The 22,848-nt window shown below is 55.2% G+C and overlaps 1 protein-coding gene and 1 long non-coding RNA gene across 9 annotated transcripts in view; one reads left to right on the top strand and one right to left on the bottom strand.

Moving 5' to 3' along the window:
* Positions 1-22,848, top strand: part of ACSF3 (acyl-CoA synthetase family member 3) — a 52,206-nt gene that overhangs the window by 28,161 nt on the left and 1,197 nt on the right. For all 5 annotated transcript variants that reach the window (XM_069026610.1, XM_069026612.1, XM_069026611.1 and 2 more), the window contains 3 exons: positions 4,222-4,348; positions 20,628-20,762; positions 21,272-21,383. In XM_069026610.1, the coding sequence (XP_068882711.1) occupies positions 4,222-4,348; positions 20,628-20,762; positions 21,272-21,383 (374 nt within the window). The remainder of the gene's footprint in view (positions 1-4,221; positions 4,349-20,627; positions 20,763-21,271; positions 21,384-22,848) is intronic.
* On the bottom strand, positions 7,286-22,833 carry LOC138116848 (uncharacterized). Of its 4 annotated transcripts, none has more exons than XR_011154361.1 (8): positions 22,197-22,833; positions 19,904-20,231; positions 19,115-19,420; positions 16,227-16,339; positions 14,702-14,907; positions 11,734-11,996; positions 10,614-10,921; positions 7,286-9,509 (listed from the first exon to the last, which is right to left on the bottom strand). It is a non-coding gene; the product is annotated as an uncharacterized lncRNA (long non-coding RNA). The 4 variants fall into 4 exon arrangements; XR_011154362.1 differs by having other exon boundaries at positions 7,286-8,000; XR_011154363.1 differs by lacking the exon at positions 16,227-16,339.

Below are 22,848 nucleotides of genomic sequence, written 5' to 3'. Positions count from 1 at the left end.
CTTCCTTTAGGAGGCAGGTGAGCATGTCCTCACCTCCCACACCAGATCTGGATGTGGTGTGAGCTGGAAAAGCAGAGTCTGGGCCAAGCCTGGAGCTGTCCTGCTCTCTCCAGGTCAGCAGGGGCTGAGCTGTTGGATGCTGTGTTCAGCCTGGAGCAAAGGAGGCTCAGGGGGGACCTTGTGGCTCTGCACAAGTCCCTGACAGGAGGGGACAGCTGGGGGGGGTCAGGCTCTGCTCCCAGGGAACAGGGACAGGAGGAGAGGAAACGGCCTCAGGCTGGGCCAGAGGAGGCTCAGGGTGGACAGCAGCAGGAATTTCCCCATGGAAAGGGTGCTCAGGCCTTGGAAGTGCCCAGGGAGGTTTGGAGTGCCCATCCCTGGAGGTGTCCCAGGAAGGCCTGGATGTGGCACTCAGCGCTCTGGGCTGGGGACAAGGTGGGGATTGGGCACAGGTTGAGCTCAATGATCCTGGAGGTCTTTTCCAACCTCGGTGATCCTGGGATTCTGGGACAAGGCTCTGGGTCACCAAAGCCTTAAAGGGGTGATTGAGGGGACAGGGAGGTGTCTGGAGGTGCTGGTGGCAGTTAAGCTCCAGCAGAGGAGTGAGGAGCCTGGCAGGGCATCTGTGCTCCACAGCCTGACCTTGGATCAGCCCAAGCTGGATCAGTTCTTCAGGCTTTGTATCATTTCTGTGCTCTGGGATGTTAAAACAGCCCAATAAACACCAGGAAAAAGTTCCTTCTCTGGCAGAAGAGCTAAAACGGCTCCGTCACTTCCATAAACCTCACATATATAAATTATTGTCTTCTATTAGTCACTTAAGGGCTCAGTTGCTTAATTATTTTGATCACAGTAATCATTTATTTACTAGGTGGGGAAAAATGCCAAGCACTTCCAAGCTGAGCAGCACAGCAGGAGGAGGCAGGGCTGCAGAAGCATTTCTTTCCTTCCCACAAGTCGAAATGCTTTTGCTTCATGGAGTTGTAAGGTCCCTTTTTAAGGTCCCTGCTGAGAGGTGATGCTCTGACCCACAGCCTTTGGTGCTCACCCAGGAAAGAAGTTCAGCAAAGCCAAGTGCAGGTCCCTGTGCAGGAGAAGGCTCCAGGGAGACCTCAGAGCCCCTTCCAGGGCCTAGGGGGCTCCAAAAGAGCTGGAGAGGGACTGGGGACAAGGGATGGAGGGACAGGACACAGGGAATGGCTTTAAACTAAAATGGGGTAGGCTTAGATGGGATATTGGGAAAGAATTCTTGGCTGGGAGGGTGGGCAGGCCCTGGCACAGGGTGCCCAGGGAAGCTGTGGCTGCCCCTGAACCCCTGGCAGTGCCCAAGGCCAGGTTGGACATTGGGGCTTGGAGCAGCTTGGGACAGTGTAAGGTGTCCCTGCCCATGGCAGGGGGTGGCACTGGATAAATTTTGAAGTCCTTCCAAGCCAAACACTTCCATGACTCTGTGAGTATTTGGGGGGTGAAGGGGGAAGGAGGCATCTGGTAGAAGTTAAATGGGTCCCTCTAAAACCTGCTGCTTGCAGCCTGAAGGTATTTGGGTTTTCTCCTAAAAGTCTGCCTTCCTCCCAGTCCCCAGCCCAAGAACACGCTCCTACCTCCTCAACCCTCACCTTCCAGCTTCCCCTCTGTGTCTGCCACATGTTTCTGCTTAGGAGTCCTCCGTGCCCTCCCTGCTTCCCAGAGAAGGACACGCTGCTCTGAGCCTTCCCTGATTCCATTAGAGTCCATTAGGAGCTCCTGTGCCGCAGCTCCCGGCGGAGCGCGGGGCAGAGACCGCAGGAAAACAAACGGCCCCTTTGAACAATTCCCAGGGCCCAGTGCCAGGCGGGGATTCCCAGCTCTTTACAAGCCACCCTCCCAATAAAGAGGTAAAATGGGAACGGGGGGAAATATGCATTTTCTAATCACCCAGATTTAGGCCTTCAAAGGATTTATTACAACCTTTTTATTTCCATGTGTGGAAAATGGGATCTTATCTCGTGAGCCGGCTGGTCCAGCTCAACTGGGTTTAGAGCAGCGAGCTCTCAGACAACCTTCAGGGCCACGCTGTGCCTGGGTGTTAAACTTGCTGGAATGCATTAAAATATGGCTCTGGGAGAGGGGGAGATCCGTGCACTCAGCAATGTGATACTTCCAGCAGCTGCTTGTGCTGTGAGCCGTGCGGGAACGATGGGAGCCGCCGGGATTGGAGGGAGGGAGGAAGGAAACAACCACCCCAGCCGTGTGCTGCCATCCCCGCTCCCAGAGCCAGGCAGCCTGGTGTACCTGGGATTGTAGAGGGATCAGACACGAGGGGTTGGAGGAGATAAGTGCCATGAACCTTGAATTTTAATTGCTGCTGTTGGGGAGCCAGCGCCAGGGCGGTTTGTGCCCCTGTGCCACGCTGGGGAGCAGTGCCGGTGACATTCCGAGTGCAGCAAGCACAATCCTATTAAGATAACGTCACGGCCTCTCTGTTTTACTGTTTGCAAGCCAGCCATAACATCATTAAATTACACAACAGGGAGGTGCCTGCTGCCAAGGGGCTCTGCTCGAGATAAGATGTGGGTTGAGCCACTGCCAAAATTTGAGTTGATATGACAAGAAATTTGGAGCGGGTTCAAGGTTTGATTCACACCAGACGTGGAAGTGGGCAGGTAAACACTGGGCAGGATTGATCCCTGGGGCTGTGCAGGTATCTGGCACCAGGGACTCCTGGGCAGGATGGGGCTGGAGGGGTTTGTAGGAGACAGATTTACACCTCTTCTTGTGTTCAGCGCTGACAAGAAGCAGCCAGAGCCTGGCAGGATGTGTCGGTGAAGCTCAGGGAACTGTTCGCAGGTTCTTATCTCTGCCATCCCCTCCCCAGCCCTTCTGGGGAGTGGGAAGGAGCCTGAACACTAGGACACTGCTCAGGGAAGCTGCTTGTTTTGTGATGGCACAGTTGGACCAGCAGGAAAAGGAGTGAGAAGAAAGAGCTACATCATAAAACTCCACAGAGGCCCTAAGAGCCCTGAACCAGCCTTGCTGGTCCCTCTGTGTCACCCACCATGTCCCTGCTTGTCCATGGAGGCTTTGTGCTTCTTGTGCCCTTTGTGCCCTTTTTTGTGCCTCTTTGTGCCCTTTTTTTTGGATCCTTTGTGCCCTTGCTGCTGCAGGTGTGGAGTTTTGCTCCAGCCTCTCCCGGACCTCAGGTTTCTCCATGCTGTCCTGCTCATGGATAGTCTGGACTTCAGGCTCCCTCTTTCAGATCCCTGGGGAGAACTCACCCAGCACCATCCTCACCTTGCCATCACTCAGCAAAATTCCTCTTTGCCATTAACAACCTTTCTTTCCTGCAGCATCTTCCAGGTAGGGAATTAATCCCCAACCAGGGCTCTGGCAGCCTGGGCTGTGTGTGCAGAGATCCCCTCGTCACCTCATCCTCCAGGACAGGACATCAGGAAGAAATTACTTAAAAATGCTGCCTTAGAAGCAGTTTTCTAAGTGTTTTCCATTAGGGAAGCTTTGTTTCCATCAGAGGCTGCAGAGAGCCTGCCCTGCCCTGGGACTGCCTGGCGCTCCAGCGCTGCTATTACAGCTTTCCCTCGTGGCCCTGTTTCTGGCACTGCTGATTTTCGGGGTCCCAGATGGATCCTGGCCATTGCAGCAGCTCAAGTACAAAGTGGCTGGGAAAGTGGCTTGGAATTCCCGTTACTGAGCTGTTCTCCACGGACGGATGGAGCCGTGTGTCCAAGCACATCTTATCCCAGCAGTGGCTTTGCACACCTTGGTTGTGGATTTAAACTGACAGAGAATGGGGTGAGATGGAATATTGGGAATGAATTCCTGGCTGTGAGGGTGGGGAGGCCCTGGCACAGGTTGTCTACAGAAGCTGTGGCTGCTCCTGGATCCCTGGAAGGGGTCAGAAAGGACCATCCCTTTCCCAAGGGTATTTCCTGCACGTTTGCATGTGTGACCTCTCTCCCAGCAGCTGGAAGGCATCACCTGGACTGTGGTTCCAGGATGGCAATCCTTGTTTTTGTATAACGCAGGTGGTCATTTCCAGTGCTTTGGAATATCAAAAGCACCTGGATGAGCCTTTCCACCTGAGGAAAGAGGTCCTGCAGGTGGGCAGGGCGTGGTGGAGCTTGGCAAGGGCCCGTGGTGTGGGTCCTGCGTGCCACCCTGCACGCTGCCTCCCTGGCACTGGGGGACAAGTGACGGGGACATGCACTCACTGTGTGCCTGTCCTAGGTGACACCGGGCCTGGAGGGCCAGGAAGGGGAGCTGCTGGTGAAGGGCCCCTCCGTGTTCCGCGAGTACTGGAACAGACCCAAGGACACCGCCGACGCCTTCACGCCCGACGGCTGGTTCAGAACAGGTATGGAAACGGCCCCCCAGCACCTGGCACAGGGGACAGCAGCTCCGGGTGGGTGCCCAGGGTTGGAGGGGGGTTGGAATTGGGGGTGGCAGCTGGGAGTGCTTCCAAACGCTGGCTTGGGAAGGGGCTTTGCCTGCGTTGGCCGTAGGGAGTCACCGAGTGGCGGGGGGTGTTTGGGGTCCTTTGCTCCTAAGCATAGAATAGCACTGTGGAATGTTTTCCAGGGAATTTGGCTTTGCAGACAGGTGGGATTTGTCTCAATTTACACGGAATCATTAACTGCCAACTACAACTCCCTGACAGGAGGGTGCAGCCAGGTGGGGGTTGGGCTCTACTTCCAGTGATTTGAGGAAATGGCCTCAAGCTGTGCCAGGGCGGGTTCAGGTTGGACATCAGGAGGAATTTCTTCATGGAAAGGGTTGTTCATGGGCAGGGGCTGCCCAGGGAGGTTTGGAGTCCTCATCCCTGGAGGTGTCCAAGGAATGCCTGGATGTGGCGCTCAGTGCTCTGGGCTGGATTGATAAGGTGGGAATCAGTCTCAGGTTGGACTTTATGACCTTGGAGGTCTTTTCCAACCTCAGTGATCCTGGGATTTTCTGATTCCATGATATCCACAGCTCTTCATTTCCCCATTCCCCTCTTTGCTGTGTGCTGGCAGTGCTGTGGTGGCAGGAGTCAGGCTGGATTTCTGATGCCTTCTGTGTAACCTGATTTATTGATGGTTCCTGAAGAAGCTGTGATTTATTCTAATTGTTCTCCCGGAGCAGAGCTCACTCTGCCAGCAGTGTCACCGCGAGTCCCCAAGCCAGGCGGGTACCATGGGCTGGGACCGGAGCATCACCAGCCCTCACGTGGGGTGCAGGGCAATCAGCTTTAAAAATTTTTTTAGTCAACACTCCTGATGAATATTTCAGCTGCAAAGGAATAGCGTGCATTAATTATTGCAAAGAGATGTCTTTAGGAGAAAATGATTTTGAAATTCAGTTTAATTTCATTGTAATGCGCCGCAAACAGGAAGGGAGTATGTGTGTTTAATTGGCTCTCGGGGGTAAGGCCGGGAAGATGGCATGCCTTTGTCACAGGCCATTAGTGATACAGACTGCATAATGAGGGACTACAATCAGCTCACAGCTGCCGGCTCCTACGGGGAGAGAATGATATTAAATAGAAATCAGTATAAATTAAACTTAACCCTTTCGCCAACCGAGCAAAGCTCAGGGCTGGAAACAAGGGAGGGGAGCAGAGACAGGAGTGGGGCGTTCAGGCTGGGTTAAGGGGTGCTTGGACAACCCCCCCAGCAGCCAGGTGACCTCCCTGATATCCCCCTTCCCTTGGGCAGGAGGCTTGAACTGCCTTCCCCATCCCTACCCCCACTCTGCCTTCCTTACCTTCCTTTCCTCTCCTGCCTCCTGCTCCCTCTCTCGTATCAGGTCGATGGGGCTGGGTTTTTCCCAAGCCTCATTTATTCGGCAGTGCCAGGAGCGATCCTGTGGCCCCATCCTCACCTTGCCTGCCCCAGCCTCATCAGCAGCCTCTGGAGATCACTCAGAGGTGGCAAATGTCCTGTGGTGGTAAAAAACCCTTGAGGGAATGAAAGGGGTTGTGTCCTGTCACAGGGATTGGATCTGGATGGTGAATTATCTCCATTAAGCACAAATTGGTTACTCTGGAGCCAAAACCATCTTGGCAGGATCCAACAGAGGTGAATCCTGGCCACTACCAGGCTGTAATTCCCTGTATCTGCCACTTCCAGGTCATCCAGGTGAGTGTTTTTAAGGTGAGGCTGAATGCCAGCACATGGTGTTCCCAAAACCCCGGCGATGGCATTCCCGACTTCGTGCCAGCGTTCTGCTCACTGCCAACCCTTGTGGGTGTCCCCACCAGTGATCTGCAGGCTACAGGTGGTGGCCAAGTCCCTCAGGGCTGGGGTTTCACAGAATTATGGAATGATTTGCATGGGAAGGGACCTTAAAGCTCATCCTGCCCCACCCCTGCCGTGGGCAGGGACACCTTCCACAGGAGCAGGTTGCTCAAAGCCCTGTCCAAACAAAACGGAAAAAAACCCAGTGACTGATGAATTCAAGATTGTGGCTCTTCTGAGAAGCCTCTGAGCTCCTGGTGGTGCAGAGGGGATGTGCTGTTGCTCCCATCCTCTTTATTCCCTGGGATTTGTGCTGCTGTCTGCCGATCCCTCCATCTCTCATTTCCATCCCAGTGAATTTGATTATTTTTATTGTATTAATGCTGTTGACAGAGCTGCTTAGATCAAAGTCCCCTCCAGCCATTTCCAGGGAGACTGCTGGGTTTCCACCTGCTGTCATACATCCAAGTGGCACCAAGCCCTCAGAGACCAAGCCGAGCCCAGAGGAAAAACGCCTGTGGGCATCTGGCTCCTGTCCCTGCCGAGCCTTCCCAGCTGTGCCAGGCCCTGCCAGGTGAGAGGCAGCCTCCAAACACTCACTCGTGCTGCTGAGAGGGGAGGGGAGGAGAAAATAAAGAAGGAAGAAGTTTCTTAGGATGAGGCCCTGGCACAGGGTGCCCAGAGAAGCTGTGGCTGCCCCATTCCTGGAAGTGTCCAAGGCCAGGTTGGATGGGTTTTGGAGCCAAAACTCCTTCACTGGGACAGTGGAAGGTGTCTCTGCCCATGGCAGGGGGTGGTACTGGGTGGTCTTTAAGGTCCCTCAGAACCCAAACCATTCCATGATCCTATGAGCAAAATCAAACCTTGGGAACTGGAGGAGAGCAGCAGAGAAACAGCAGCTTCCCTGGTCATCCATCCGTCCATCCATCCATCCATCCATCTGTCCACCCATCCCAGCCTTGCCCTGCCCACGTGGGTCAGGCTCTGGCACTGTCCCTGTGTTATCCCTGCCCAGGAGGCAGCAAATGCCTTTGGCAACCTGAGGAGGCTTTGGGAGCGTGGTGGGTGCCCACCATGGTGCCCAGGCACTGCCCTTCTCCCCACGTTTCCCTTCCTGCACAGGGATTTCTCCAGAGGAATGTGCCCATCCAGCCGTGCTCCCCAAGGGAAGGCCAGCTTCCATTCACATTTGCCCATACATCCAGAAAATTAGAATCTGGTGTATTCAGGGAGATTTATTTTCAATTACAGGTTAAGGCTGAGACATGAAATAGCACCGGGTTTGAAAGTAGTGCATAAATCCTGCAACAAATCCATGTATCTCTGCTCCGTATAATAAGATTTTATTGATTGCTATATTGTATCTGTCAGAATAAAACTCTCTTAATGCATGCATCAGGATGGAGAAGATAGAGAGCTTGTTGGGAGTAGAATCTGATTCGAGAATCAATGCACTTTGATTAATATGTCGTTAAGAAAGTAAGAGTTATTTAACTTGTTTGGTGCACATTTCAGAATGATGACTCATCTTTTAAATTTCTTTCTTTGAGCTGCAGTTAAGAAACCCCCACAACCTTAGAGCTGTTTTTCACATTGTTAAATCTTGGTTTGTCCGTGAATTTTTGCTGGACCCTTTTGCACAGGTCACAAACACTCCTGAACCCCATTAATAATAAATCCTGTGGCCCAAAACACTTCCCCATATCCTGTTGTTAAGGCTTTAGAGGGAGAACAGAGTGGAGCTGGTGTCTCTTTGTTCCTTCTGGATGTTCTGCAGTGAAAGAGGGAACTCTAGGGAAAATAAAACAAGACAAAACAAACCAACAACAACAAAAAGAAGTTGTTTTTCCACTGTGGTTACAAATCCAAGCACAAAGGACAAGCCCTGGCTTAGCTGGGAGCATCTCACTCAGCACTGGGTTCTCAGCTTGCTCCAAAAATGGAACATGCTTTTGCTGCAGCTATGAATCCCAGTCAAGGGAAGGATCCCAGTGACTCTTGACTGATTTCAGCGACCTCCTGCTGTCTCTCTGTCATTTTCACACTGAGCTCTCCAGTCCACAACTGACAGCAGCTGCAGATCCTTGCCATTCCCAGCCCCGGCTCTTGGAGATTCCATAGAATCACGGAATAGTTTGGGTGGGAAAGGACCTTTCAAGGCAGTCAAGTCCAACCCCCATCACGACTGGAGCCCCAGGAGCGGCTGAGGGAGCTGGAAAAGGGGCTCAGCCTGGAGCAAAGGAGGCTCAGGGGGGACCTTGTGGCTCTGCACAAGTCCCTGACAGGAGGGGGCAGCCGGGGGGTGAAACAAGGGACAGGATGAGAGGAAATGGCCTTAGAGAAGGTTTAGGTTGGATATGGGGGAAATTTCTTCATGGAAAGGGCACTGGTGGAGTCCCCATCCCTGGAAGTGTTCAGAACACATGGATGTGACATTTGGGGACATGGTCAGCGGTGACCACGGTGGTGGTGCTGGGCTGATGGTTGGACTTGATGATCTTAAAGATCGTTTCCAGGTAATTCCATGATTCTCTGATTTCCACCTCTTCTGATGGGAAAGGCAAAGCTTCCTGCAGTTTTCCAGCACAGAGGAATGGGGTGTTTGTAGGAAGGGCCCTGGGCGGGTCATCCTTGACCAGGCACAACCCATCCCTCCTCTGGGGCTGCTCCCTAAGGAGGAGCAGGATGCACCCCCATCCCTCTGGCACAGGCTTTTCCCGGCGCTTGGCTGTCCCCAGGGAGCAGCAGGTGTTTCCCTGCCAGGGGAATTGCTCACATCCGTGGGTGGAGCACAGACACCTGAAGGAGAAAATACTTGAGGCTGATCAAGGCAGATTATAAATAGAAATGCATCTAATTAGCATCTTAATCTGCAGGTTTTCTGTTTGTTTGCAGTGGCTTTCCTACTCACAAATCCAGCTAATGCAAATTCTATTTTTAAAGAAATGATTCCTTAATTGTAATGCGTTGAAATTAAGCGAGTTACCGGTGTGATCCCACCGGATGGAGCGCGGGCTCCTGCCTGCAGGAGCTTCTTTTGGAGCCTGGCAGGGATCAGCTCACGGTGGGGCAGGATGGCAGTGCTCACCTGCTGCCTTTGGGAGCAGCTTAGAGCTGGGGGCCACCTTCCCACAACTGACATGGAAGGACACCCCCAAAAATGCCAGCTGGACCCAGACACAGCTCTGTGTGCTGCTGTAGGAAGGATATCCCACCAGATCTCCATGGGGCAGGAGCAGAAGCCACACCAGGCATGTGCTGGGCTCCCCTTTCCACTCAGCCCCCATTTAAGAGGTGTTTCTAAAATTAAAAACATAAAGATGAAATATTTTCCAGTATATCAGCCTTTATCACCCCCAAATGTTCCTTACACACACCCTTCCAACACTTTGGAGAGAGAATTCCCTTTTTCTGCTTCCTGCCTGAGTATTTATTCCTTCTCCTTGAGGATTCAGTATTTCCAGGTTTGCCTGACAGCTGGAAGCCCTGGGGTCAGTAGGACATGGGAGAGGTGGGACGAGATGAGCTTTAAGGTCCCTTCCAACCCGAAACATTCCGTGATTCCCTGATTCTATGATTCTGTTTCCTTGCCTGCTGGTGAAACTGATGTTTTCAGCAGTTCAGAGTGACTTGGGATTTTTGTAGCTGTAAATGAGAGCAGCTTTTGGCACAGAATTTGTTTACTCTCTAAAGCTCTGCTCTCGTCGTATCAAACATCTTGGATGCCAACCCTTTCCTTCTTTGAGAACCTCTGCTGCACTGAGGCTCGTTTCCAAAGGCGTGGAGCAATTGCTCCCCAGCTGAGAGTTGGTGGGAACAGCAGGCACCTGCAGCTCCAAAATCCAGGCTCTTCCCTCTTTTTCTGTGTCTGCTTTTGCCCCTCGAGCTGTGCTGCAGCAGTGCTGCTCTCACAGCCTGGAGGGAGAGCCTGGAACGAACCCCTGACTGCTGGGAATCATTCTTCCCCATCCCATCTTACTCAATTCCATCCCATTTCAGGGATTTAGGAAGGAATTCTTCCCTGTGAGGGTGGGCAGGCCCTGGCACAGGGTGCCCAGAGCAGCTGTGGCTGCCCCTGGATCCCTGGCAGTGTCCAAGGCCAGGCCCCAGGTCAGTGCATGGAAAAGAAGAGGTGATTCTCCCTTTTGCTAAGGTTTGATCGTCCTTCAGTGGCTGCAGGGAGCAGAGGGATCTGCTCTAATATTTTTATTATTGCCATTATTATTTTTTGTTACCACACTCTTCAAAGCTCCACCAGCCACGTTCAGCTGTGCAGCCACACCTTGGAGCATTGACTTATTTATTACTCTTTGAGTTTTCTTTTTCATCTGATTGTCTGCAGGGATTTCCATAAATACTTAAATGCTAATGTGAAAAAAAGAAGCGTTTTTCATTTTTACTTACCCATTTTCTTTTCTGGCTGGTCCTCTGGGCAAACCCATCTGCAGTAATTCAGGCTGGAGGAGCGGGGGGGGTCCCTGCTCAGCCTGCTTGTGTCATATCAGTCACCCATGAGTTCCTGCTAATGAGGACTGAACCTCCAAACTCTTGGCTGCCTGGTTTGCAGAAACCTTCAAGGTTTGCCTGGTTTATCCACTGTTTTCCACTGGAGCAGCGTGGCCCCCTTGGAACGGGACGTGCAGCCTGGGGAGCGTTCATCTGCTCTTGTCCTGCGGCTGTGAGGGCTTGGAGAGGCTCCTGGTCATGCTGCGCTGAAGAAATGAGATAAAAATGAGGAGCAGCTCCTCTGCCAAGGGCAGGCAGGATCTGAGGTGCTGCCAGGCTTTGCCAAGGCTGAGTTTCCATTTGGTGCTGTGTTCTCCTGGCCACATGCCGGCGCCCAGGGCTTGGCTGGCAGAGGCCGTGCGAGGGTGTCCAACCCAGCCCAGGCCAAGGCTGGAGCAGCGACCATCTGCAGCACCCCCTGAGGCCCAGAGCAATAGCACAGACATGGTGTTTGGTAGCCAAACCTGCTGCCCACTGGGGTGTGCTGGGAAGTCTGGCTTGCAGGGGATGGGAGAGGGGATGGGATGGGGAAGGCATGCAGTGGATGGTGCTTTCCCCACCCCAGGGGGGATCCTGTGTGCAGACACAGTGGGACACTGACATGAGAGGGTAATGCCTAAATGCTGTACTGACTTCTTTCCTGTGCTCAGAGAAGGAGAAAAGTCCTCTTGGGAGAAGGGGAAGGTCTTTGTGGTGGAATGAGCCCACTCACAGGGACCAGGACGGGGCTGTGGAGGGGGAATTTGGACGGTGAAGGAAATAGGATGTGCAGACAAGCCAGGAGGGTCAGTGGGCATCACCCTGACTTCTCACCCTGACTGAGAGGTGCAGTAAATGTGAGGAGCCTTTGGAAAATACACAGGAGGGGAAGGAATCCCTGATGGACCAGCTGAGACAAGGGGTAGCTGCACTCCTGGGCTGCCCAGAGGCAGGTCCCCAAGTCCCTCTGTGCCCTGGCTGGAAGCAGGGTGGGCAGAGCTCAGCTCAGGCTTACAGGGTTCAGTCAGGTTTGTCTTACCTGCTCCCTTCACCTCCCAGGTGCCTGAGCTGCTGCCAGCACTCCTGGCACCGCTCCATGTTCCGCTCCGCCGGCGCAGCCACACAGCGTGGGGAGGAGAGCCTTATTAGCACAGCTCTTTGTGAGATGCCCTTGAGTGATTTATTTTTTTCCAGGTGTAAATGCCAGGGGAGGCTGTTCCAGTGCTTCCCATTCTTTCATCTCGGCAGGGTTTTGCCCTTTCTCCCAGCGTGGCTCTGACAGCAGGCTCAGCGCTGCTGCCTCTGGAATACAAAGTTCCCTGTTAGAGAGCATGACAGGAATTCATTCCAGGCTGGGCCTTTCTTTTTTGTTTATTTCTGATTTTCTCTTTTCCTCATGCTGGCTGCTCCAGGAACCTCTGGAGAAGTTTTGAGAGTGGGGAGTCCATTGTTTAAACCCTTTCTCCTGGGAACAAGCAGCTTGCAGATGACCCAATGCCTCTCACAGATCAATCGTGGAGTATCCTGAGCTGCAAGGGACGCATTAAGATCATCAAAGTACAAATCCTGGCCTTGCCCAGACATCCCAACAATCCCAGCCTGTGCCTGAGAGCAGTGTCCAAACGTTCCTGGAGCTCTGGCAGCCTTGGGCCGTGCCCATTCCCTGGGGAGCCTGGGCAGTGCCCAGCACCCTCTGGGGGAAGAACCTTTTCCTGATACCCAGCCTGAACCTCCCTGACACAGCTTCATGTGGATAGATAGAAAGCTGCAAAGCAGCTTTGAGCTGTGATACAATTCCCACCCCCTGCCCAAATCCAGAGCGAGGAACCAACACACTGAGGCATCTGCATCCCTGCATCCCTTGGCAGCAGCCACGAGGGCACTCGGAGGGTCTGTCCCTCCTCATTGCCTCTCAGCTGCTGGGAGCCAGGCAGGCATAGGGGGAGGGGAGGATGGCCCTGAGCTACAAATCTCCTTAGCAATTTTACTGTGTAAATAAACGGTGCTGCACACCCACATGCTGCTGCCGCCGCTCCCGGCGGTGTTCGTGGCAAGGTGCGGGAACAAACAGCGATTCCCTTCCAGTGGGTTGGTTCCTTTTCTTGGGAGCCATTAAATTACCTCCAGATTTCACGTGGGTGGCCAAATCCTGCTCTGCCCCAGTGGCCAGGGGCCCACAAGGCATGACAGCCATTGATTGCTCTTGGATGTTGGTGTGGGAGAGGCGTGGGAGCGGCCAGTATTCTCCTTGAGATACCGGTGTCCTCGGATGGTCCCTCTTGTGCCAGCAGGATCCTCCAGGCACAGCGGGAAGGGCTCTTCATTTCTAGGGGGCTGAAGCAGAGCCTGCTCTGGGCCTGGAGGAGGCTCTGGGATGGAGTTCCACAGAATCACAGAATGGGTTGGGTTGGGAGAACCTTAAAACTCATCCAGTGCCACCCCCTGCCATGGGCACGGACACCTTCCACTGTCCCAGGCTGCTCCAAGCCCCAATGTCCAACCTGGCCTTGGGCACTGCCAGGGATCCAGGGGCAGCCACAGTTGCTCTGGGCACCCTGTGCCAGGGCCTGCCCACCCTCCCAGCCAGGAATTTCTTCCCAATATCCCATCTAAGCCTACCCCATTTCAGTTTAAAGCCATTCCCTGTGTCCTGTCCCTCCATGCCTTGTCCCCAGTCCCTCTCCAGCTCTCCTGGAGCCCCTTTAGGCCCTGCAAGGGGCTCTGAGCTCTCCCTGGAGCCTTTCCCTTCTCCAGGTGAACACCCCCAGCTCTCCCAGCCTGGCTCCAGAGCAGAGGGGCTCCAGCTCTCAGAGCAGCTCTGTGGCCTCCTCTGGACTCTCTCCAGCAGCTCCACATCCCAATGTTGTGGACTCCAGCTGGAACCTGCCTGGAGAGCAGCGGCTCCGTGCCAAGCTCACCTGCCTGTTCCCACCACAGGGACAGGTCTCAGGCTGCAGCTGCTGAGCCGCTCTCCTCCTGCCGCTCCCGGGCCCCGCCGCAGGATTTTGGCAGCAGATGGGAGTGCTGCTGCCAGCCGGGGCTGCCCGTGCCAGGACAGCAGCTGGACCCAGGAACGCAGTGCCGGACCTTCTCCCGGTGCCAGTGGCTCTGCTGGGCAGGGCTGGGACACCAGGAAAGGCTTTGTCCTGCACCCGGGGAGCGAGTGGGAGCCCTGGGAGTGCTGGGGAGAGGGTTTCCTCATGAATAATTGCTGTGGTATTAATATACATGTGGGGTTTTGAGGAGGTTTCAGACTCTCCCCCTCAGGAGCCTTTGATGCTTTATTAATGATCACGGCGCTCTCCAAACCCTCCGTGCTCCACAGAGGGAGCCGGGTCTCGGAGCAGCCCCGCTATTTTTGGGCAGTACCCCCTGTGAGCCCAAGGAAGGCATTTGCTGGTCCAGGTGACCCGCTGAGGGCAGATGGACTTGAGTATCCCCTAAGAGTCACTCCAAGGCTGTGACACGCTCCAAAGGGAGCAGCAAGCTGGACTCTGGGAGCCTGGCAAGTCTCACCCTCATGGTCTGAGCAGGGTGGAAAAGGGGGGGAAATGCAGGAGTTGAAGATTTCAGATGGATTGGGATTAACAGGAACTGCTGAACCCTGGGCTGCTGGGAATGCAGCCTGCTTCCAGGGAATGTGTGTGCTGAAGGGCTGGGGTGGATGGGGATGACTGGGGAGAGGAGACCCAGTCTTTCCCAAGTCTAATTACTGTTAATTAGCTACAATTAGTGCTCGTGACCTCTGTTGGCAGCCAAGATGGCCGACAGCAGGGACACACATTCCTCACTTCCACACAATAAATCAAGCTAAAGTTGTTCAGTTATTTAGCCTATCATTTAGCATTTCATTAAATGGATCTGTGCACATACATCACCGCTGCTGAGGCGGCGTCACTCCCCTTCAGGAGCAGGGATGCCTCCAATGAATCCCAGCAGTGCCGGAGAGGCTCCGGATCACTGTGAGCTGCACCTTCCCAAGCATCCCTCGGGTGCTGGTCACTCACCCAATGCCAGGATTCCACCAGAGAGTGGCTCACAGTGAGGCTGCTGTTGGTCTTGCAGGGAGATGTGGCTTGGAGAGATGAGGTCTCACTTGGGTGGATGAGGTGGAATTCCTGAGGTGGGGGCAGTCAGGAAGGTCCCTGTTGGAGGCGGGATGTTGCTTCTGCTGGGCCCTGCTTTGCCACGGTGTCTTCTCCCATCTCTTTTCCTAGGGAACAAGCAACAGGACAGGAGTAAACAGCCTTCCCTAACAGCCTTAGATACTAGGGAAGCTTTCCCCATGGAAAGGGCTGTCCAGCCCTGGCACGGCTGCCCAGGGCAGTGGTGGAGTTCCCATCCCTGCAGGGCTTTAAAAACCATGAGGATGTGGCACTTGGGGACATGGCTTAGTGCTGGGTTTGGCAGTGCTGGGGAACAGGTAGAATAGAGGGTCTTGAGGGTCTTTTCCAAGCTAAATAATTCCATGATTCTCCTAATGCCAGCAGCATTCCCATGACGCACTTGGAGGACTCTGCCTCCTGCTGCTCCGGGGTGTGTGGTTGGGCTGCCCGGGAGCAGCCCCACTTGCTCGTGCGGCCCCACGCAATGCGTGCCCTCCCTCTCCCAGTGCTCCATAAATAAATCCCCCCAGTCCAGCCTGGCACACTGTATCAATCTTGTTTAATAGACTGGAAAGCTCATTGCACGGCGCAGGTCGCGGGGAACGTCGAGGTGATGGATTGCGCCTTCCCAGAGTCGAGCGCCGCTGATATATAATGAAATATTTATGATTTATGCCAGCTAATAAACTGGAGTGAAGTGTGTGATGTATGTGAGCAGATGGGGGATCTGTGGATGCAGTTTTCGTGGCATGGGGGAGGGAAAGGTGGATGTCCATGACGGAGAAGCAGCGCTTGGCCGCCCATGCCACGGCCAGGCGCGGTCAGCACTTGGCCACAGAGGGATGGATTATCTAATTCCTATAAAAAGCCTTTAGCACTTGCCTCATAATCATTTATCCACCCCATGTGGCTTTTCTCCAGCCTCTGGGAATGGGAACAAACCGTTTCTTTTAGCATTGGGCTTGGGAGCTGCACAGGGAGCTTGTGCCCAGAGGGATGGGAAGAGGGTCAGAATGACCACAGGAATGTCACTGCTGTACCACACTCAGCAGCTAACCAGCCCCACTGTGTCTGTGCTACCTGCAAGAAATCATTCCTGTGGATTTAGGAGAGTGGTGAGACACTGAACTGCCCTGGAAAGAGCAGGGAAACTTGGATGCACGTGACAAATGTAACGGGTGCATGGAGCTTGCGGCTGCAGGAGGATTCCTGGGAAGGAGCATTTCCATGGTCTGCTGCTGGAGCTGATCTGCAGGCAGGAATACTGTGCTGAAAGGAGGATGGATGAGGACCTTCCTGCCGGCTGCGGCCCCACAGCTGCCTCTGAGTGGTCAGGGGGACCATCACAAGCCCTGGCTGGGCCCCTGCATGTCCCCATCCATCTGTGGGTGCTGGGGTCAGAGACTCGCTCCCACAAAATCCTCACCTGGCAAAGGAGGACTGAGCCCCCAGATTTTGACTCTGCTCTCTAAAGTGGTGAGGATCAGGATCAGAACTCAAGCTCTTCATCACCTGTCCGGGCTGTTGGACCAATCCTGCCTGGAAAATAAATCATAATCCTGATCACCGAGGTGTGTCTCTGCCAGAGGGTGAGCTCTGCCTCAGCCTGACAGACCAGCAGCATCAACAATGATTTCAGGGAAGTGGGAGGCAGGTAGGAGTTAATCCCAGGGTAGAGCAGAGATCCAGAACCTCCTGCCCACTGCTCCGTGGTGTGCAAGGCCACTCCTCATCCCACTGGGGCGGCTCCTCCACATCCCACCGATGCCGATCACGTCCCGCCGGTGTCCTGCCAGCTGTTCCCATTTCTGTCTGATTAGCCTCTGGATCAGTGTGCTTGGAGATCCTCTGCTGAAAGGCACCAGAGAAGGGCAAACACTGATTGTTCCAACTGCCTCCCTGCAAGCTTCCCAGGGGTCTTCCAGCCAGTAGCTTGCTGGTCCCCCCACATGCCAACAATTCCAGAGGAATGCAGGAGGGTGAGTGCACTGCTCCGGCTCTTGCCTCTGGAAATGAGGGATCATCATGGAAGGAGAACAGCTGACAGCAGGGAATTCCTCCTGGAGCTTGGGGAAAAAAAAGCATAAAGGCTCCTAAAAGAGCAAGGTGCACTGTGTGGTCTGAAGGAGCTCTGCTGGCTTTCCATGGGTGGCACATGGTGACTGTCCCCAGAGGAGCTCTGCAGGTCAGTGTCACCTGGAAAAGTGGCTGTGAGACATTCCTGCTCTGTATCCCCACTCTGAGGAGCACTGGGCTGAGCTCTGCATGGAGCATTTGAAAGCCAAGAGTTTGCAAAAATCAGGAGTGATTCATTAACAGCAAAAAGGTCTAATTAATATTTGAAAGTGCTCCAACCACATCCTGCTGCTGGCAGGGAAGAGCCCCCCAGCATCCCCGGCGCCGCTCCGGCCCCTGGAGCTCCTGATGAGAGCATTAACTGCCTCCAGAGCAGGAGGCTGAAATAATCAACAAAATCATTTGCCTTTCAAAGGCGAGATTTGCTGTTCCTTGGTATTTTCTGCTGTGCAGCACTTGGTCTGCTGGAGCTGTGGCAGGGGTGAGGGGACATCAGAGCTGCAAAGAGCCAAATCCACTGGGAATGACGCTGCTGGACCAGGCTCTTCTGGTGGCACTGGGCCGTGGGGTTTTGGTTTCAAACCTCGGAGCGCACATCCTCAGGTGTCCGCGCTGTCCTTCCTCCCATCCCCTGCGCTGGCACTGAGAGCCGCTTGGGAAACGCCTGCCACGTCCCCGCTGGGAGCTCTGAACACAAAGGAATAGGTGTACAAATACCGTGGGATGGGGCAGCAGCTGCCAGGAGCCAGCAATGCTGTGTGACAGTTTGCAGATCAGCGCAGCACCGCGTTGCTCCCGGCGCGGCTCCGCGTGCCAGATCGCGGCTCGCACGTCGCAGCCACGCTGTCACTGCCACCAAGCTGGTGACACCTGTTACCAAACAGCCTCCCAGGCTTCCGAGTGACATCCATCCCCAGGAGCAGGGCTGCTGTGCTTGGGGTGGGCTCCTGCTGGGAGGCAGCTCCGGGGTATTGGCCTCTCCTCATCACCTGTGTGCAGGGTTGAGATCTTGGACTTACAGAGCCCCACTGCGAGGCCACCACTATCCCTGTTTTTCCAGCAGATCCTAGGACATTCCTGACTCTGTATCTAGACCAGGCTGAAATCACCCCATTCACCTAAAAAGTCATTTTTTATGCATACTTCAGCTATCTTGGAGCTCCCCGAAGCCACTCAGGGTTTCATTTCTTGAGCCAAAGTGTTTCCTAGGTCAATAATTGGTTGTACCTTTGATGTGGGAACTGTGCCGTGTTTGCCAGGAACAAGCTGCCCCATGGGCGAGGGTGTTGACGCAGGTGAGGGTTTGATCCTGCAGCTCAGCTCAAGGAGCAAAGGGGCTCTTGTTCTCCACATCCTGGGAAGCAGCTCCAGCAGCCTCTTAGTCTCCACGAGGTCTCAGCACTTGGTGAAGGAGGTACTCAAACTACAGCAGAGTCCCAAGGGCCCTTTTATGTTTGCAATGAGGATTTTGCAACTCGAAGAACCTCATGGCAGAACTCTCTGCAGTTTGAGGTGGGAAATATTGCTCTCCATTGCACATGTCTCTTTCTGCATCTCCCTGGAAGGGTGGGGAGGGACGGGAACAGGCTGTCCAGAGAAGCTGTGGCTGTCCCTGGATCCCTGGAAGTGTCCAAGGCCAGGTTGGATGAGGCTTGGAGCAGCCTGGGACAGTGGGAGGTGTCCCTGCCCATGGCAGGGGGTAAAACAAGATGGGTTTTAAGGTCCTTCCAGCCCAAACCTGTCCCTAATTCTATGCTTTTAACTGGATAAATCTATCTATAACCGCCTGTAACTCCAGCAAAGGGCAGCCCCCGCCGGCGCAGAGCCTGTTCAATATGCAGCTCAGCAGAGCCTTTAACATTTCGCAGAACAGATGCCCACTGAGCATCTTGAAACAAATCCAAAGGTAGCAGTGACGGCTGCTGTCAGGGAAGCAATAATCCCACGGCCTCGGCAGCCGCGGCGCCGGCGTCAGCCACGTGCCACGAGGTTCTGCTGCCACGGCTTTGTGTGGTGACAGGAGCCGGCTGGAGTGGCCCAGGCAGGCAGAGGAGGAGATGGGGTGTCAGAGACCGTCATCTCATCAGCCAAAATCCCCTTTCTGGTGCAGCTGGCCGAGGGCAGGGAATGCTGGTTGTGGTTCCGAGCTGCATCCTGCTGGATGGAGCAGCTGGGATGGATGGAACACACCACCAGCAGCAGGGCTGCTCATGAGGGCTGGTGGGGCAAGGGACCCACCTGTGACACCTGGGAGGACAGGCACAGTCCTTGCTGGGGCTCTCGGGGCAGCACCACTTCCGAAGCAACACTCAGCACTGCTGGGGACAGTCGTTAAGCAAATTCAGCATCCTTTTAATCGGTCTGGGAATTCCCCACTGGCTCGGGAAGGAGGGAATGCTGGATGTGCCGCTGCACAGGCTGCCTGGTGTGCTGGGCTGGAAGCAGATGGTGCAGGGCAGAGGGTAACGGGGCTGTCCTCAGTGGATGGCATCCCCCAGAGCACTCTGGGCTGTCAGCACGGGAAGTGACAGCCAGGGCCTGGTGCTGGAGAGGAGACAGAAAGGAAGAGACGGGGGGAATTACAGAGCTGGTCCCAGGAGCTCCCAACAGTCACAGTAATAATGTGACACATCCCCTCACTGTGCTGTGCTGCCAATGGAATGAGGGATCTGTGTGGGAAGCAGCGATGGCGTTTGTGGGGAGCACAGGGGTGGGAGTGGAGAGGAGACCTGTCCAGGGATCATTCACCCCATCAGGGCAGAGGAAAAGCAAGTGTGGCTGTTTTCCTGTGCTTACACCCTGAAGAACGACATGGGAACTGTGTGCCACTGAACCAGGGCTGAATTCCCTCTCCTCTCCCCATCTTCTCTATGTGAATAAGCAGCTCCTGCTCCCCCAGTGCCACCGTTTAATTGATGTCCCCTGTCCCATCGTGTCCAGGTGCAGAAGGCAGTTCATCACAGCAGCCACGGCTTCCTTCCCCCTCCAAGCAGCCAAACACTCAGAAAGCCCCAGTTTCAAACTCACCCCCAAGTTCAGAATATTCCAGCCAGCCTTCAGCATCCACAGAGTGCCAAGGGGCAGGCAAATACAGGAACAATTAATCATTCCCTGGCTGAGCTGCTCAGAATTTTGGCAGGTGCCAGCTGAGCAGGGACACAGCTCTTCTGGGGAGCAGCCTGGATTTCAGGAGTGATTCTGATGTTTCCTTGCTCTGACACTGTGAATCTCTGGGCCCTTGCTGCACCATGTGCAAACTCCAGTGCCAGAGGTGAGCTGGGAACGGGGTGTGGAAAACTGCATCACTGCTGGTACATCCTGGGGTACCTGGGCTGGGCTGATTGCAGGGTCACACCTGTTGGACCAAACACCTTGCTCAGGACAGGCTCATTTTCCCAGTGTCATTCCCCACCATTTTTTTGTGGAATCACAGACTGGTTTCGTTTGGAAGGACGTTAAAGCTCATCTCACTCCACCTTCCCCTGTCCCAGGTTGCTTCAAGCCCCAATGTCCAACCCGGCCTTGGACACTTCCAGGGATGAGGCAGCCATGGTTTCTCTGGGCACCCTGTGCCAGGGCCTCCCCACCCTCGCAGGGAAGAATTCCTTCCCGATATCCCCTCTCTCTCCCTGTCCTCTGGCAGTGGGAAGCCATTCCCCCTTGCAGCATCACCAGAGAGCCACATCCATGTCCCAGGAAAGGCAGAGGAGGATCAAGGGAACAGCCTCTGATGGAGCTGTTTGTTTTCCAGGAGACACGGCAGCGTACAAGGATGGAGTGTACTGGATCAAGGGCCGCACCTCCGTGGACATCATCAAAAATGGAGGGTTTAAAATCAGCGCGCTGGAGGTGGAGCGGCACCTCCTCACACACCCCCACATCACAGGTCTGTGCTCTCCTGCTTCCTGGCCGTGCCCAGAGGGGACAGAGCGTGGGGACGTGGCTCTGGGGACAGCTCTGGCTCAGCAGGTGCACAAAGCCCCCAAGGGCTTGTGCCTGGAGCTCCCTCCCACAAGGAGATGTTTAAGTCCCGCAGTTCCTGCTCTCCCAGGGCCGGAGCTGAGTCAGCAGCAGCTCCTGTCAGATTTTGGAAATGAGACTGTAATTAAATCTGCCCTGCCCTTGTGCATGACCCTGTGCAAGGGGTCAGGAGCGGTGCCCCCAGCTCCACTCTACACCATCTTCCTCCCCACTGACTCCAGATTCTCAAACCATGGAGCTTCCTGCCTTTTCCAAGGTAAAAAGCTCTGCTCTTGTGTCAGCCCAGAAGCCCACGGTGCTTTCCCATGCTGACATCCCGTGGTGTTTTCCTCCCCACACCTGAACGCCTCTTCTGCCCCCCTGGGCCCCAGAAGCTGCTCAGGTTCCTGAGTCCTGTCCCTGCTTCCCCTGCAGACGTGGCAGTGATCGGGCCCCCGGACGTGGTGTGGGGGCAGCGCGTCAGCGCCGTGGTGAAGCTGCGCAAGGGTGAGATGCTCTCCGTGAGGGACCTGAAGGACTGGGCCAGGTAAAACCCCACGGGAGGTGAATGAGGGGCACAGGGGGAGCAAGCTCAAAGCCAGCAATGTCCTCAGCAGGGACATGCCATAGGATCACAGAGCCATGGAATTGTTTAGGTGGGAAGGGATCTTAAGGCTCATCCAGTGCCACCCCTGCCATGGTCAGGGACAGCTTCCACTGTCCCAGGCTGCTCCAAGCCCCAATGTCCAGCCTGGCCTTGGGCACTGCCAGGGATCCAGGGGCAGCCACAGCTGCTCTGGGCACCCTGTGCCAGGGCCTGCCCACCTTCCCAGGGAACAATTCCTTCCCAATATCCCAGTCTGGCAGTCTGAAGCCATTCCCCCTTGTCCAAGCACTCCAAGCCCTATAAAAAAAGTCTCTTGTAAAAAGTCTCCTCTTTTCCCACCTGAACAAGCCCAACTCTCTCAGCTTTTCCTCACAGGAAAGATGCTCACTATGCTTTAGGTGGCTGCTCATCCCTAAATCTCCTGCCAGGGACACCGGTGACCCAGCCAGGAGATCCCTTCATCCCCCACCTGTGGCCTTGAGGATCCCCCGGGCTGTTCTGGGGGGTACCCTGGTGCCAGGCAGGGGGCTTTGCTCAGGCCCCCTGTACCCCCCTACCTGCCCCCTCCCAGAGCGCTCCCCACACGTCTCTTCCCATCGCTGTCCCCAGCTCTGTGACAGGGACGTCGCTCTCGTGCCCTTGAAAGCGAAGCCCCGGAGGGTCCGGCTGTGCTCCCTGCCCAGCGCTGGCTCCGGCCCCCGCCCGCCTCCCCCTCTCGCCCTGTCTCTCCCCTTTATTTGTTATGTCACTTACGTTCGCTTGGCCCCTGTTCTCGCACTCCCTGGCAGGAGACACATGTCCCTCTTCAGAGTGATTCATTTTGCGGCTTTCGCCTGCGATGGTGCTTCCCGGCGACAGGCGCCATCCCGAGTTAGCGGCTCCATATGGCCGGGTGCTGGTGGCGGCGGGGGGAGGAGGCCGGCCGGGGCTTGGAGGGCTCGGCAGACTTGGCATCTCGCATCAGAGTCGGTGCCAGGGCGCTGCCAGAGCCGGGCACGGCCCCAGCTTGCTGACACACGGGCAGCAGAAGGCAGGAGAGCCCCCCCTCCGCGCTCCGCAGAGGGCACGGGATGATGCCCGGGGCTGTGATCGCTGCCAGGTCACCGACACGCTCCGGGGAGGTGGCTCACCTGCGGTCCCCTCAGGGACTGGCAGCGGGAACACGGGGTCCTGCATTCCTCACAGCGCTGCGTGCTGTGCCTGCCCTCGGGGAGGGTCACTGACCCCGCTGAGGAGCCCCCAGCGATGAGCTGCTCCCTGCAGGGACAGGCTGGGAGCAGGCATCCCACCGCACAGCTCCAGAGGGGCTGGGAGCCCGGGGCTGAGCTTTGGTCGGGGCTGTGGGTGCTCCCGGGAAGGCTCAGCCCGTCCTGCCCAGCTGTAACTGCTGCACTTTGGTGTTGCA

Source organism: Aphelocoma coerulescens, chromosome 11, assembly GCF_041296385.1.
Source record: "Aphelocoma coerulescens isolate FSJ_1873_10779 chromosome 11, UR_Acoe_1.0, whole genome shotgun sequence".
Classification (NCBI taxonomy): Eukaryota; Metazoa; Chordata; class Aves; order Passeriformes; family Corvidae; genus Aphelocoma; species Aphelocoma coerulescens.
This window is presented reverse-complemented; position numbering and strand designations above follow the sequence as displayed.